The sequence below is a fragment of the Zootoca vivipara genome, chromosome 17, assembly GCF_963506605.1.
Source record: "Zootoca vivipara chromosome 17, rZooViv1.1, whole genome shotgun sequence".
NCBI lineage: Eukaryota > Metazoa > Chordata > Lepidosauria > Squamata > Lacertidae > Zootoca > Zootoca vivipara.
Window position 1 is genome coordinate 37637111 of NC_083292.1, and position 14657 is coordinate 37651767.

General features: G+C 47.7%; 1 protein-coding gene across 1 annotated transcript in view; it reads left to right on the plus strand.

Annotated features, from left to right (window-relative positions):
* Nucleotides 1-13570, plus strand: part of PLEKHO1 (pleckstrin homology domain containing O1) — a 33753-nt gene extending 20183 nt beyond the window's left edge. The window contains exons 5-6 of the mRNA XM_035099218.2: nucleotides 1303-1404; nucleotides 2589-13570. Coding sequence (XP_034955109.2) covers nucleotides 1303-1404; nucleotides 2589-3365 — 879 coding nt within the window. The 3' untranslated portion in view covers nucleotides 3366-13570. The remainder of the gene's footprint in view (nucleotides 1-1302; nucleotides 1405-2588) is intronic.
* Nucleotides 13571-14657: the final 1087 nt, after the last annotated feature.

The following is a 14657-nucleotide window of genomic DNA, read 5'->3' on the forward strand; positions in this document are numbered from 1 at the left end:
GTTTTTGGCACTCGGGGAGCATGTTTTTTAAAACCCACCTCATTTTGTGATTGTGAGTTATTTTAAACTGTTTTTAACATTGCGTTTTAATTGCTGTAACCCACTCTCAGACCTTAGGATATTATCATTGTCCTTAAATGTATTACCTCCAGCCTTGGCAATTGCTCTGGGGTTGGCTGCGCTAGGGCAGAGGTGGGGAACCTTAGGCCTGGGGGCCAAAGGTAGCCTTGCAAATTCTCCTCCCAGGCAGAGGTGTAACCAAGGTCCCCGGCGCCTTCAGCAAAGAGCTGTATCGCCGCTGCCCCGCGCTGAAAAATCACTTTACCGCAATAGCCACATTAGAAATGACTACATTTTACGCGACCCAACTGCTTTAAACGTCTGGAGCGAGGGCAGGGAGGAAGGGCAGAAAAAAACTGTACGTCCTTGTGCCACGGTGCGAGGAGGATGGGAAGCTTCTTCTGTGTTTGATCTCAGTGGCAATCTCCCCACACAAATGCATCATATGCCCCATAGTCCAATAGGTGGCTTTTGAGCCCCCGGTGGGGACCGGTTTCACCAACCCCTAGGTACCCCTCTGTGCCCAGGCCACACCCTTCACCAGCTCTGTTTTGCACCCCTGTTGAATGCTTTTTCTTGTCCTTGATCCCTGGTCATGCTGTCCGCTTGCCTGGATGGGTGACAGAGGGGGGGTTTGTGTGTAGAAACTAGCCCACTGTAGAAAAGAAAAAAGCTACATTCCCGTGTCTGTCTGGTTTCCCCACTGCCCTTGTCTACCACCAGAATGTGGTCCCTCAAGATAGCCGCCTGGAAGGGAAGATGGTCCTTGCCAGGGAATGTACTGCGCTAGGGTGTCAGAGTGCTTAGATCCACTTTGGATGCGCCGACTGACATTCCAGAACGGGCTCTGATCCCTCCGAGAAAATTCTGACTGACTGGAGGCGAGCCTTGGCCCAACAGGTTTTGCAGCAAGATGCTCAGCTTTGACCAAAGTGCGCTTGCACCTCCCGTTGGGCATGCTCCATGCCTGGAACATTGGCAGACAGCACACTTCTGAGCAGTGTGTGGATTTGCAGCCCTGCAAATTCTGGAGCCTCTGCCAGGCAGCAGTTGAGCCGTTTTCGACCCCGAAAGAGATTCCAGCTAATTGTTGCGAGTAATGAATACGCCACAGAGTTCCAGGCTAAGCTGACGGATCAGCCCCTTGCAGGGAGCCAAAATGAGAGGGATAAATTATTCACTGCGATCCACCGCACTGGCCTGTGACAAACTGACGGTGGGTGCGCTTGTGTTGCGTTTCAGGTGACCGTGGAGGAGGAGAGCTACCTTGCCCACCCGACTCGCGACAGGGCCAAGATCCAGCACTCCAGGCGGCCGCCAACCAGGGGGCATTTGATGGCTGTGGTACGTAAGGCAGGGAATCGGGTCCCTCACTTCCATTAACGGTGCACACTCAGAACTGGACATGGGATATGTATATGTGCAGTACAATATCATCTTATGCAAGGGTTCGGTTCCAAGGGTTCGATGCATGCATGGAAAGGCAGATATTCAAATCACCCCTGTGTGAGCATATCTAGGCTCCTAGAACCAGCACATTGTACAGGTCTCGCTCCCCAAGCAAGGCAGAGAGCTTAAAAGCTTCCCACACCAGGAAAACCCAGCATGGAAAAAGCTTTCAAGCTCTCTGCCTCGTTTGCCAGGCTTGGCCCGCTCGGCACACCGGCTCCAGGCTCCAGATGCTCACGCAAGATCTCACGGGAACTCAGACGGCCCCATGTGATCTCACGAGAGCATCCTGGAGCCCACGCACTGAGTGGGGCATGCCCAAGCAAGGCAGAGAGCTCAAACAGTCTTTTCACGCCAGGAAAATCCGGCTCAAAGAGAGCTTTCAGGCTCTCTGTGTCACTTGCTTTTAACTTGCAGAATTCAAACCAGCCGGACTTCAACCACTTATGTCTGAAACTGCGCAAATTAAGTGCGCATCAGATGACAATTGCTGGAAATCACGGGAGACGTGGTTGTGTTCAGGCCCTGGTTGTAGGTTTCCCATTGAGGCATCTGATTGGCCACTGTGAGAACAGGATGCTGGACTAGATGGGCCATTGGCCTGATCCAGCAGGCTCTGCTTATGTTTGTATTCGATCCCTGTTTTTGTGTGTGTGTCAGATGGCATAAGCCTGCATGTTTTGTTTTCTTATACGCATGCAAAAGACTGATTCATTGGGCATAGGAAGTAGCAACTATGGATCAGAGCCAAATTCTTCATTTCCATGGTTGGTATTGGGTTACCTGGCACAAAAAGAGCATTTAAGCTCTGTGCCTTGCTGCAGAAGGGTTATTTTGGCATGCCAGCTCTAGAAGACTAGGGGTGCTCGGATGGGGGCATCTCCAAGTTTCTGTCCATGTGTTTTTGTGTTTACGTGCCATCACAGGAACGTGATCCCTGCGTAAGATGCGACCGCATTGTTGTATCAGTGGGTTGATTCGTGACGCCTACAGGCACGATGCTCCAAAATAATTCTCAAAACATGTAGCCCTTATCTCTCTCTCTCTCTCTCTCTCTTCCTGCCCCACGACCTCTGTAGGCATCTACCTCAACGTCCGACGGAATGTTGACCCTCGATTTGATCCAGGAGGAGGACACTTCCCCAGAAGACCACGGCACCTGCGAGGAGAGCTTCCGGGTGGACCTGGACAAATCTGTGGCCCACCTCTCGGCCGGGCGGCGGCGTTCGGATTCTGAGAACGTGAAGCCAGCGGAGAAAAGCCAGACGAACAGCCTCCCGAGGCGGGAGGTGGAGTCTTGGGACAAGTTCTCTCAGCGCACCGACTCCTTTGAGAAGGGTACCATGTACACCCCGCAGGTTCCGAAGAAGCTCTCCCACCTGGAGAAAAACAAATGTGCCTCCATGGAGGAGATCTTGTCGTGCCGGGACTCTTCCTCGGCGCACCGGGCGGTGCTGAGGAAAGGGCTGGAGGAGCAGCTGGCCTCGGCCGGGCCAGAGCAGCTGGGCCGGATTCAGGAACTCGTGGCGTTGAAACTTGAAAAGACCCAGGAACTGCTGGCGGAGGTGAGGGGCTACGCCGAGGGGAAACGGAAGGCCAAGGACCCCACTTCTGCTGCCGCCACCATCGCCTCCTCTCCCGCCTCCTCCTCGTCTTCTTCCAAGTTGGACTCGGAGGCCATCTTGCAGGAGACGGAGCGGCTGCTCGGGGAGGCCTCGTCCAACTGGAGCCAGGCTCAGAAAGTGCTGCAGGAGGTGCAAGAACTGAGGGGCCTGTACAAGCAGCTCGAACTGCAGCTCTCAGACCCCAAATCCAAACAGAACGCGCAATCCCAGTACAGGAAAAGTATGATGTGAATGGAGGCCCGCTTTGGGCCCTCTTAGGCGGGAAGGACAGGGTGTTAGGGCGGGTAGGAAGAGGGTCAAAAGGGTTGGTATGTACCTTTTTATTACCACTATTATTATTTACAGTGTTTGATGCTGACGAAGGTGCCTGTTCTCATCCAATCCTAATTTCTCACCAGTTTGATTTGCTGCCCTTCTTTTGCCCCCATCAACCCACCCCCCTTTTTCCCTTCTCCAGCCCCAGACAAACACATTCCAATAAATCAGTTTGTATCCATGCTTTTAAATTTATTTTGGGGGGCTTTGTTTTCCTCAGCTTTCTCTCGCTCTAAAACAATATCGAGCCTCTTTTTCAAAGAGGATAAAGGATTCTAGGTTTGCGGCAGGAGGGCTTAATTAATTTTTTTTGTAGTTTGGTGGCAGGGCACAGAATCTGGTACAATAATTTCTTTCTAGAGAAGGCTTCCAAATGGAAACTGTTGAGGTCCTCAACCTGAGCGTGGAGAGGATGGAGCAAATGAGAGCATCCCAGTAGCCTTCTCCAGTTCTCCAAAAGTCCCTGGAGATTTAGACTGACTTTGGGCCCCAGGATGTGGGTTTCTTCCCGCAAAAGAGCAGATTTAATCCACTACTAGTCCCTCCACATCCAAATCTCTCTCGCTCTACAATATCTGCTCTTCAGGCTCTCACTCCGGGCCACTCTGCAATTTGCAGTGCCCACCTTGGCCAGACTCCAAAACCCTGCCACAAAAGCAGCCTAAAACTATGCAGAAAAATAATTTCAGTTTCCCTGACATTTCCAAACCAAATCAATTCAGCTCTGTGCTTGAGCACAAGTCTCGAAACATCAGGTTGAACTGCACCCCAATTTTTAAAACTTTTATTCGACTGTTCTTGCTCTCTGGTGGAATTCTGGTTGTCTTTTAAGTTCCACACAACCGGCAACAGAGTTTTTGGGTACACATTCATGAGTCATGCTAAACAACAACAACGCACATTGATGTCGCCGATCGGCCTGTTCATATAGACATCCCACGCAGCCTTCCTAAAAGCTGCTTTGTGCAGCTCACGAGTTAGCAAAGCACGTGACTAAGTTTGCAGGAAAAGCTGTGACTCACGAGATCCGGGATCCTTCATCAGAGTTCTCACGTTGCAAGAGGCTTGTAGGCAGATTCTGCCCTTCTCATGATGTTAGTTTCTTGTGTGGCTTCAAGGATATGTTTCATCGCCCGTATCGTTGCAATGCAATGTGCAAAAGGGCCCTAATCAATCATTTCTCTTAACCAACACCAAGTCCTCTCTCTCCTCTCTTCCAAGAGCAGAGAATTTTGTTTCCTCTTTGCTTTGTCTTCCCTTCAGTGATACTGGTGCAAAACAGATACGAAGGAACTCAAGAGTAGGTGTCAGTTCGTTGGGGCCCTCTCTCTCTACTGCTCAATGGATCACAAACCCAGTTTGCTTCTACATGGGCTTCCTCACTGGGGCCATCACAGTCAAGGCTATGCAAATAGTCAAGGGCTTGTTTGAAGGTTCTGCCAGGCCTGGAGCCCTTGTTCCCTTAGCCCTTCTGGAACATAGGAAGCTGCTTTATTTCAGACAATTGTTCCGTCTAGCTGAGTATTGTTTACACGTACTAGCAGTGGCTTTCCAGGATTTCAGAGAGGGTTCTCTCCCAGCCCGATCGGAAGGTGCCCTTGGGGATTGAACCTGTGACCTTGTGGATGCAAGGCAGAGGCGGCTCTGCCACTGAACTACAGCCTTTCTGCTCTCAGAAAACCAGCTGACAGGTCGATTGGAGGGCCATGGGATTGGCATAAGCAGCAGGTCTGTTTTCTCTTGCAGACAGCCAGGTACTAGATTGCAATGGAAGGCTCTTTTCCTTAATAAGAGGGATGTTAGGATAGCCATCTTCTAAAGGACTGTTGCATGGAAGGTGGAACAAACTTGTCTTCGGCTGCCCCGGAGGGGAGGACCATAACCAATGGATCCAAGTGACAAGCAAGGAGATTCTGACTCAACATTAGGAAGAACTTCCTGACTGAGCTGTTTGGCAGTGTGGAACAGACTCCCTCGGAAGACAGGGGGCTCTTTTTCATTGGAGGTTTTTAAGCAGAGGTTGAATGGCCATCTGTCAGGGATTCCTGAGCTGTGATTCCTGCATTGCAGAGGGTTGGACTAGATCAGGCATCCCCAACCTGCGGCCCTCCAGATATTTTGGCCTGCAACACCCATGATCCCTAGCTAACAGGACCAGTGGTCAGGGATGATGGGAATTGTAGTCCAAAACATCTGGAGGGCCAAAGGTTGGGGATGCCTGACTAGAAGGTCCTTGGGGACACCTTCCAACTGTACGGTTCCTATCTTTCATGATCCCATTTCTGCCTGACATGATCTTTGCTTGGGTGGGTAGATTTCAGAATAGTGGAAGTGACACAGAGAAGCATATTCTCAGGGTGGGAAGTGGGTAGGTGAATTCTCTAGTGGTGCAGAAAGGTGTTGGGTGGCTTTTTCAGATAGGGTTGGATGAATTCATGGAGAAGGAGAGGGCTGTTGATGGCTACTAGCCGCAATTGGCTATGCTCTGCCTGCACAGGCAGCAAGGCTTCTCAATATCAGTTTCTGGAAACTGCAGGAGGGCAGAGGACTCTTGTGCTCGAATCCTGCTTGAGGATTTCCCATTGGAGCAACAGGTTGGCCACTGTCAGAAGAGGATGCTGGGCTGGATGGGCCATTGGTCTGATCCAGCAGGCTCTTCTCACCTTCTTCTGTTAGGGACCAACCTTGCACCAGACCAGGTGGCCGTCGTCCTCAATGATGCTAGAGAACTGAGCCTGGGAAACTGACACCAGCCACAGACCCTTATCTCACGTGTCCTCATCTTGCTGCTGGTAACCAGACCAGCTCAGCTTTCTCTGCTTTGCGTAATTCGATAAGAGGAGGCTTTATTACTCTCCCGGCAGAGCTGTCCCTTCAGACTCATGGGGCGGAATCCCCACATGGCCAAGCAGTGGAAACGGCTCCATCTGGGCACACAGGACACTGCTTTGCTGATGTCCTGGTCTGTCTTCAACCACCATCCACCAGCTGGCCTTCCTCCTCCTGTGCAGTCCTGGGCGTGTCAATCCTGGCCGTCTAAGGTTGTGTATGCATTAATCATAGAATTGGTGAGTTGGAAGGGACCCTGAGGGTCATCTAGGCCACCCCCTTGCTACAATGCAGGAATCGCAGCTCAATAATCCCTGACAGGTGACCATCCAACCTCTGCTTAAAAACCACCACTGCCTTCCGAGGGGATTCCACTGCTGAAGAGCTCTTTCCTTCAGAAACTTATTCGATTTATTTTTTTACTCGAGAAAGTTTGTTTAGGAAACATTAGGAAGAACTAATTTGGTCAAAATCTCCTTTCTTGTAACTTGAATCCATTGGTTCAAGTCCTACCCTCCGGAGCAGGAACAAACAAGCTTGCTCCATCTTCCATGTGTCAGACCTTGAAACATTGGAAGGTATCTAGCATCTCTCCCCCCCCCCTGTCTCCTCTCTCCTAAGCTAAACATACCCAGCTCCTTCAACCGTTCCTCATAAGGCTTGGTTTCCCGACCCTTGATCATCTTGGTCACCTCTGCATATGTCCCAGCTTGTCAACATCCTTCTTAAACTGTGGCACCCAGAACTGGACACAGTATTCCATGTGTGGCCTGACCAAGGCAGAATCGAGTGGGACTATTACTTCCTTTGATCTGGACACTTTGATGCAGCCTAGAATAGCATCAGCTTTCTTTGCTTCTGCAAAGAAATGGGCTCAAGTTAGTCACATCCATTAATTTTGATGGGTCTGTTGGATACAGTCTTAAGATAGTGCTGATCCCCTCAGACCCTTGTGAGCATTGTGATACTCATACTGAATCAAAGCGGGTGCAAAGAAAATGCAAAGCACCTCTCTTATCTTTTTTGACCAGCAAATTCTGGTTGGACATGTTAGAGGATTTACGACTGAATGCTTGGAGGGGAGCCAGTGGGCTGTCCAGATTTGTCCCCAGAAGTAGGATAGCCGATCTGCCGAAAGCATCCCAGGCTGATGCTTGCCCAATCATTTTTGAAAAGCCGCCAAATAAAGAGATTCCGCCACATCCTTCGCATCGGCCTTCATTCCTGAGCATTAAGTTCTTAAGCTTCTTGTCATTTAAACACAATTGCTTTTGGGGGGGTGAGTGGGAGGGAATAAAACCTGACCCTCAGAATCCAGGATGAGCAATCTTTCTTCCTTTCTAAATGAAAACAGCCAGCGTGGTCTCCGCTGTCATCTCCTTCTGCATAGCAGGGTAAATGACCCTCTGGACCCCTTCCGTCTTCTCAGCACATGTGAGATCCAGACTTTCCTCAGGAGATTTCAGTCTTCTGGAGCACTGATCATCTTCCCTTGGTGGCTTCCCCCTCAATCCTTTCCATTGTGTTGATGGCGGGTCTTGCAGCTCAGTGCCAAAGCACCTAGTTTTCATGGAGAAAGTATTGTGTTCAAATCCTGCCAGCATCTCCTGGTATGGCTGGGAAAGGGCTCCGTGCCCCAAATCCTGGATTGCTGCTGACATTCAATGCAGATAATAATGTGCCAGACAGACCAAGGGCCTGACTCTGTATGAGGCAGCTTTCTATTTTCCCGTGTGAATCAGTGTTCAGAGCCATGAGGACTATAAACTTGCTTTATTTTTAGGGGAAGGGCCACAGCTGAGTGGCAGAACACACACTTTGTGTGGCATCTCCAGGCAGGGCTGGGAATATGCCCTGCAACTCTGGAGAGCTGCTGCCAGTCAGTGCAGACAGTATTGATACCCCATGGCCTAGCAGCTGCCTAAGTTCCTAAGCATATTTTATTGGGAGTGAGCATCAGGCAATGAATGCAATACTGTACTCTCTTAGCAGCGGCTGTGCAGAATGACAGCTACCAGTTCTTCAGCTTTGAGACCGAGGTTGCAGTGAGTGCCGCTAGCTCACACCTCTGCCCCCAAACCCCTCCTGTAATACTGCAAATTATCCGAAAGGGATCTATGCTGCCAATTGCAGACAACCTCATCTCTTCTCTCCCCAATTATATGGCAAGAGTGGCATGTTTGTCGGTAAACACGCCAGTCAGGAAAGTGCTGTCGTTCCTTCCCTTTCTTGTTAATTAAATGAAATTAACTAGTGGCAATGAATGCTCAAATGTACACAGGAGCTGCTAAGACCAAGTGGCCATTCAGCCTCTGCTTATTAACCTCCAGTGAAGGAGAGTCCACCACCTTCTGAGAAAGTCCATTCCACTGTCAAACAGCTCTTACAATCAGAAAGCTCTTCCTCGTGTTTAGTCGGAATCTCTTTCCTTTTCATTTGGATCCAATTGCTCAGGTCCTCCCCTCTGGAGCAGAAGAAAAGAAGCTTGCTCCTTCTTCCATGTGATGGCCCTTCAGATATTTGAAGGCGGCCCTCATCTCACTTCTTAGTCTTCTCTTCTGGCTAAACATCTCCCTCAACTGTTCCTCATATGTCTTGGTTTCCAGACCCATAATAATCTTGGTTGCCTTCCTCTGCACACATTCCAGCTTGTCAATATCCTTCTTAAAATGTGTTGTCCAGAACAGTCACCTTCCAGTCCAGGGTGACTTACTGGGCGTAAATCTCTCTCTGTGTGTGTGTGCTTCAGTTCCCACAAGCACCGAGTCCTCTCAGCCCTTCAAAGTTGCTTCCTCAATCCTGTGGGGATCACCAAACTCTTTGAACATCTTTGCCACGTTCAAGCAATCATAGCGATCAAAGGAAGACTCAAAGTGGTGAGGAATATTTTGGGGCTTGATTTAGACCCTTAAATTGAGGGGAAGGGATGCATTCCCAAGAACCACGAATTAAATATTTTCTCTTTTCTTCCCAAGACATACAAAACGAGTCCTCCTTGCTTTTTATTTCAACATTTGGTTTCTTCATGCCCTTATAAACTTGGGGGGGGGGCAGAGTGCAGAATCTCCCAGTTTTTATTACAGTTCCAGAGATTTCATTCCAGATTGGAGGAAGGGGGGAGGCCCGCCGGTCGTATTCCATTCCATTCCTCCTATTTATTTTGTGTGTGTGTTACGTGTGTTGTGTGTGTATGTGTGGTCCGAGCTAGCAACTGTTAAACCAACTCCAGGTGGGGTTAGCTACGCTAGTCCGTTGTAGCTAATACAACAGCACTTCCTTTTAGCAACGAGCAAATGTATTGTGGCGTCAGCTTTATAAGGGCTTCAACAGCTCCCCGTCAGATGCATGGCTAGTCCAATACAGCAACCCTTCTCGGTGTGGACCCACAGCTGGAGTGAATCGGTGGCGGCTTACTTGTAATTAAAGTAGGCAAAAGCTGAAATATGTGTCAAGGGAGATAAAGGGTGAGGGGGAAGAAGGCCGGAAAGGGTGGGAGGCAAATCCCCAAAGAGGATTGTATCCCAACTAAATCCGGCTCAGAGTAGACCTATTTAAACCAAGGGTCATTGCTAACTTACATCCACCAGCCTGGATGCCTTTAAAAGAGAACTGGGCAAATTCATGGAGGAGAAGGAGAACAGGATGCTGGACTAGTAGGGCCATTGGCCTGATCCAGCAAGCTTTTCTCAGGTCAGCCCCTTGATTTCGGTGCATTTACTCTGAGTAGCATTTAGTTGGCTGCACCAGGAGGGTCCGTTCTTGACCCAAGATAAGCAAGATATATTTAGCTACCCCTTGGAAGGGACGCAGGTGGCGCTGTGGGTTAAACCACTGAGCCTAGGGCTTGCCGATCAGAAGGTCGGCAGTTCGAATCCCCGTGATGGGGTGAGCTCCTGTTGCTTGGTCCCAGCTTCTGCCAACCTAGGAGTTCGAAAGCACGTCAAAGTGCAAGTAAATAGGTACCACTCTGGCGGGAAGGTAAACGGCGTTTCCGTGTGCTGCTCCTGTTAGCCAGAAGCGGCTTTGTCATGCTGGCCACATGACCTGGAAGCTGTACACCAGCTCCCTCGGCCAATAACGCGAGATGAGCGTCGCAACCCCAGAGTTGGTCACGACTGGACCTAATGGTCAGGGGTCCCTTTACCTTTTGGAAGAGCTTAAGTAGGAGTCCCGGCCAATCCGAAAGGATGGAGGAGCCAATCTTGGAGGTGGGGGGGCTGCAGGAAAGCAGGGGGGAAGCATCAAGCTTGTGGCGCTCCCAGGAAGTGGGGGACTTGGGCAGACACCCAGATTACAAGCAGGCATCCTGCATGAGTGGTGTGGCTGGACTCTGGGCGCAATGCATCTGTGCATGACTGTCCTGCACGTGGGAGAAACAATTTAAAACGCCGCATCCCAAAAGCCAAGCAAACGCATGCACTGCAACGTGCCCTGTCCCTTGTACGCATTCCCTTCCGTGTGATCCCTCCTGTGCTGCTTTCTGCAGGCAGTCTTAGATGGGGACAAATATCTGTGCCGACAAGACGGTGCTCTGGGTTCCTTCCACCCTCAGAGCTACGAAATCTATGGCCTTGTCCTTCCGAAAAATATCCATGTGGGACAGTGAAGAGTTCCGACTACCTGTTGCTGATGTTTGCTTTTCTGCTTTTCCGAAAGTTCTGTGGATGCTACAAAGCCAGCTTTTTTAGAAAAAAAAACACTATGCAAACCACCCAATAAAATCTTAAGTTTTCCTTCCTTCTCTTTAAATATATGCATATACGTATATTGTTTCTGAGCCCTCTCATTCCGGGCAGAGATTCTCTCTCTCTGCGAGGTTTCCACAATAGTTTTTCACGTACGAGTGTATTAAACCCCATATGTGATTAAGCTGGGGCTTTTCTTCTCGAGCAAAACTGGCGCGGAATCTCGTCTCCCGGCGCCAAGAAGCAAACGGTTGGCCTTTTGTCCTCCTCTGCCCTTAAAAACGGGTCTGTGGTGAGCCGTGTGAGAAACTCTTTTTACTGCAGCTCTGCAGAAAGGCCTCTGAGCGAAGAAAGAAACTTGCCAGTAAATGGAACGGCTGCAGACCAGAGCAGGGAGGCGAGGAGGAGAGACATTTGCAGAGAAGAGAAGTTTTGGCAAACAGGGTTTTTTGTCTCCTTTGCATTAAAGCGCTTAACGGGGCAAGCCTGCTCCTGAGGTTTCCTTGTACGTACTCCAGGGGCGCATAAATGGGGGCGGGTGAAATGTGTAAGCTAAGGCTGTGTACACACTTCCATCTACACCCAGTCTAGCCACAATCCATCTCTATAGGGAAGTTTTTAAATGTTAAACATTTTGTGCATTTCATATACAGGTGGAACTCGGAAAATTAGAATATCGTCGAAAAGTGCATTTATTTCAGTAATGCAGCTTATTATTTTTTCCTTTTCTTTTAATCTTTACAAATGCTTTCTTTTGGAAATTCTGCAGTAATAAAACAAATAGTTACAATAATACAAAAAAACCCATCGTTATTACATTTCATTAATTACATTCCATTTATAATTGACCCGCCTAATGACAAATAATTACAACAAAGAAAGGCTTGACGTATCTTGCTTTGCATGTCATGCATCTATCTCATATTTTGGTTTCACCTTTTAAGTTGCGTTACTGAAATAAATGCACTTTTCGATGATATTCTGATTTTCCGAGTTTCACCTGTACGTTGGAAGCCGCCCAGAATGGCCGGGGCAACCCAGTCAGATGGGCAGGGTACAAATAACAACATATTATTATTATTATTATTATTATTATTATTATTATTTTACAAAACTCAGCTTTGGTCCTGAAGAAAATAATGACCTGGCTGTGCTTTTATCATAGAAACATAGAACGGTAGACTTGGAAGGGACCCCCAGGGGTCACCTAGCCCAACCCCCTGCTACAATGCAGGGATCACAATCCCTGACAGATGTCCACCCAACCTTTGTTTAAAAATCTCCCATAAAGGAAGTCCAGCATCTTCCGAGGTTGCCCATTCCACTGCAGAACAGCTCTTATTGTCAGGAAGTCCTTCCTAATGCTGGCAATGTGTACACAGCCTAAGGATGCAATAATTGCATTGTTGGGTTTCAGTCTCTTTTTATTGTGCAGCTTTCTGCTTCCGCCAAGGCCTTTTGCAGGCTCACAAGCAGCCAGGTTAGGATGGTGGCCATATCCACTTCCTGTTTTCAGGCCCTTCGTCACAGGTATTCTGTTCCTGAATGTGGAAGCTCTGTTCTTAACTGTTGCTGCTGATAGCTGCCTGTCCCACACAAATTTCTCAATCCTTAAAAAAAGAGGAGGGGGGCATCTCTGCTAGCAGCCATCATTGCATTTTTGCAGAAGTTAATTCTACAAGTTGTCCATGCCTTGAGTCGAACCACATTTTCTTTTGTTTGCCCTGTACTTACTGCTAATTACTTTCGCAGGATATCCTCTCCAGGGCGGGGATATTTGTCTCCCTCCACAGCATCCATGATTTTGTCAGCCTCTATCATGTCTCCTCTTCACCATGTTCTGCGTTTAGTAAACTAAAAAAGGCCCAACTTTCTTTGATTTGAGTTTTCTCTTTTCTGTGTCTCCTCCTCCTCCAGCTCGGGGATATGTGTTTGGCAAAAGTGCAAAAACAAAAAACAAACAAAAAAACAAACAACCCTGATCTGGCAAATGGCTTTGATTGCCCATAATGCAAAGCCATGATTTATTAAACCTCTGGTGAAACCATGGCTTAGTGTTGTGCTTCAGCCCTGCCCAATGGTTTCACTGTGTTTCATTCACTGTTGGCAAACCATGGTTTGTTGTTGGCTGATGAACCTTGGTTTGTTTTAACTACAGGGTGATGTTATGAGTCAACCAGGCCGCCCCTCCTTAACCATAGCTTGTTTTCACCACATCACCCCAGAAGTTTGCCAAGCTACTATGGAACAAAGCAAGAGCAGCAAGGAAACAAACCAAAGTTTGGAACACTGTGGTTTGTTTAATCATCTGCGAGACAAAAACCATGGTTTGCCAAACAAGCCATTGCCTGGTGTTAAGCACAAACTAGGTTTGAACATTTGTTTTGTCTATTTCCTCTTTCTCTTTGCCGTTTGTGCATTTCTCCCCCTGCCAGTTCTCAATGCCTGCCTTTCCTCTCTCAAAGTAAGCCTAACTCTGCACTGATTTTTATTGTGAAATCTTTTTTAAAGCCCTCCCGGTTCTTTGTATATGCCATGTTGCTCCAGCCTGCTGCAGCTCTCCTTTGATATTTAAGGCTGTGATGAAGATAAGAATAAAAAAACTGAATGTTTTTAAAGGCGTGTCCTTTTTCTTTCTTTGCAGGTGTTGAGTTGGAATTTGGGGTTGTGCTGGTTTTAAACTCCTTTCTGAAGTATTGTCATTCATTAACGTGTTTAAACAGAAGCAGATTTAAAAGTCTAAGAACTAAGATACATGTCCAACAGAATTAGCTGGTACTGTCCTTTCTGCAGCAGGACACATTCAGACATGCAGGAACACATCCTTGAAATATTTTCCATTAAGCACACATATCTGCAGGTAGACGTCTAGCATATGGAGGCAAAAGGTTCCAGCGCAATCTAGAACCACATTTTCTTAAAATGTGTGGAAATATTTAAAGAATACACTCCCATTTTTCTTTTGCCCATCCTGGGTCTCGCAACATCCAGCTTCATTGGATGTTTGTGAGTTTTAGTGCTACAAACATAAACAGAGTTCTGGTTGTAGATACACCGAAAAGAAGGACACCAAGAACTCTGGCCAGAATTTCAATGTTAGGAATAAATCCTACTTGCGAGTTACAATCAAATAAGGTATGTATTCTGGTAAGACTAGCAGTCTTGAACAAAACAAGTGAATACAAGCAGGAAATTAGCTTCAAGTTCACTAGAATATATGTAGCTTGAAATAAGTGTTAAAACTTAGAATTCAGGGTAGTGTGTGTAAATAATAGTGCATTACAGTGTAAAGACACAAAAGATATCAACTAACAATATCAGTAAATATCAGTCCTTGTTCAAAAGGGTCGTTTTATATAGAGCCGGAGAGCTGAGTTTGTGGAGATCAGCATGTATCTGAAAACTCATAGAAATATTCAGATACACGCTGATCTCCACAAACTCAGAAACGATATTTGAAAAACATAGAATTCTATTTCACAAATTAACACGACCTCATAAATTGGCTGATGAAGACGTCTACATCGAAACAGGGCCCTGTCCTGGGTTCTTTTACTGAATCGTCTCGGCACTCCGGCTCTGTATAAAACGACCCTTTTGAACAAGGACTGATATTTACGGATATTGTTAGTTGATATCTTTTGTGTCTTTACACTGTAATGTACTATTATTTACACACACTACTGTGAATTCT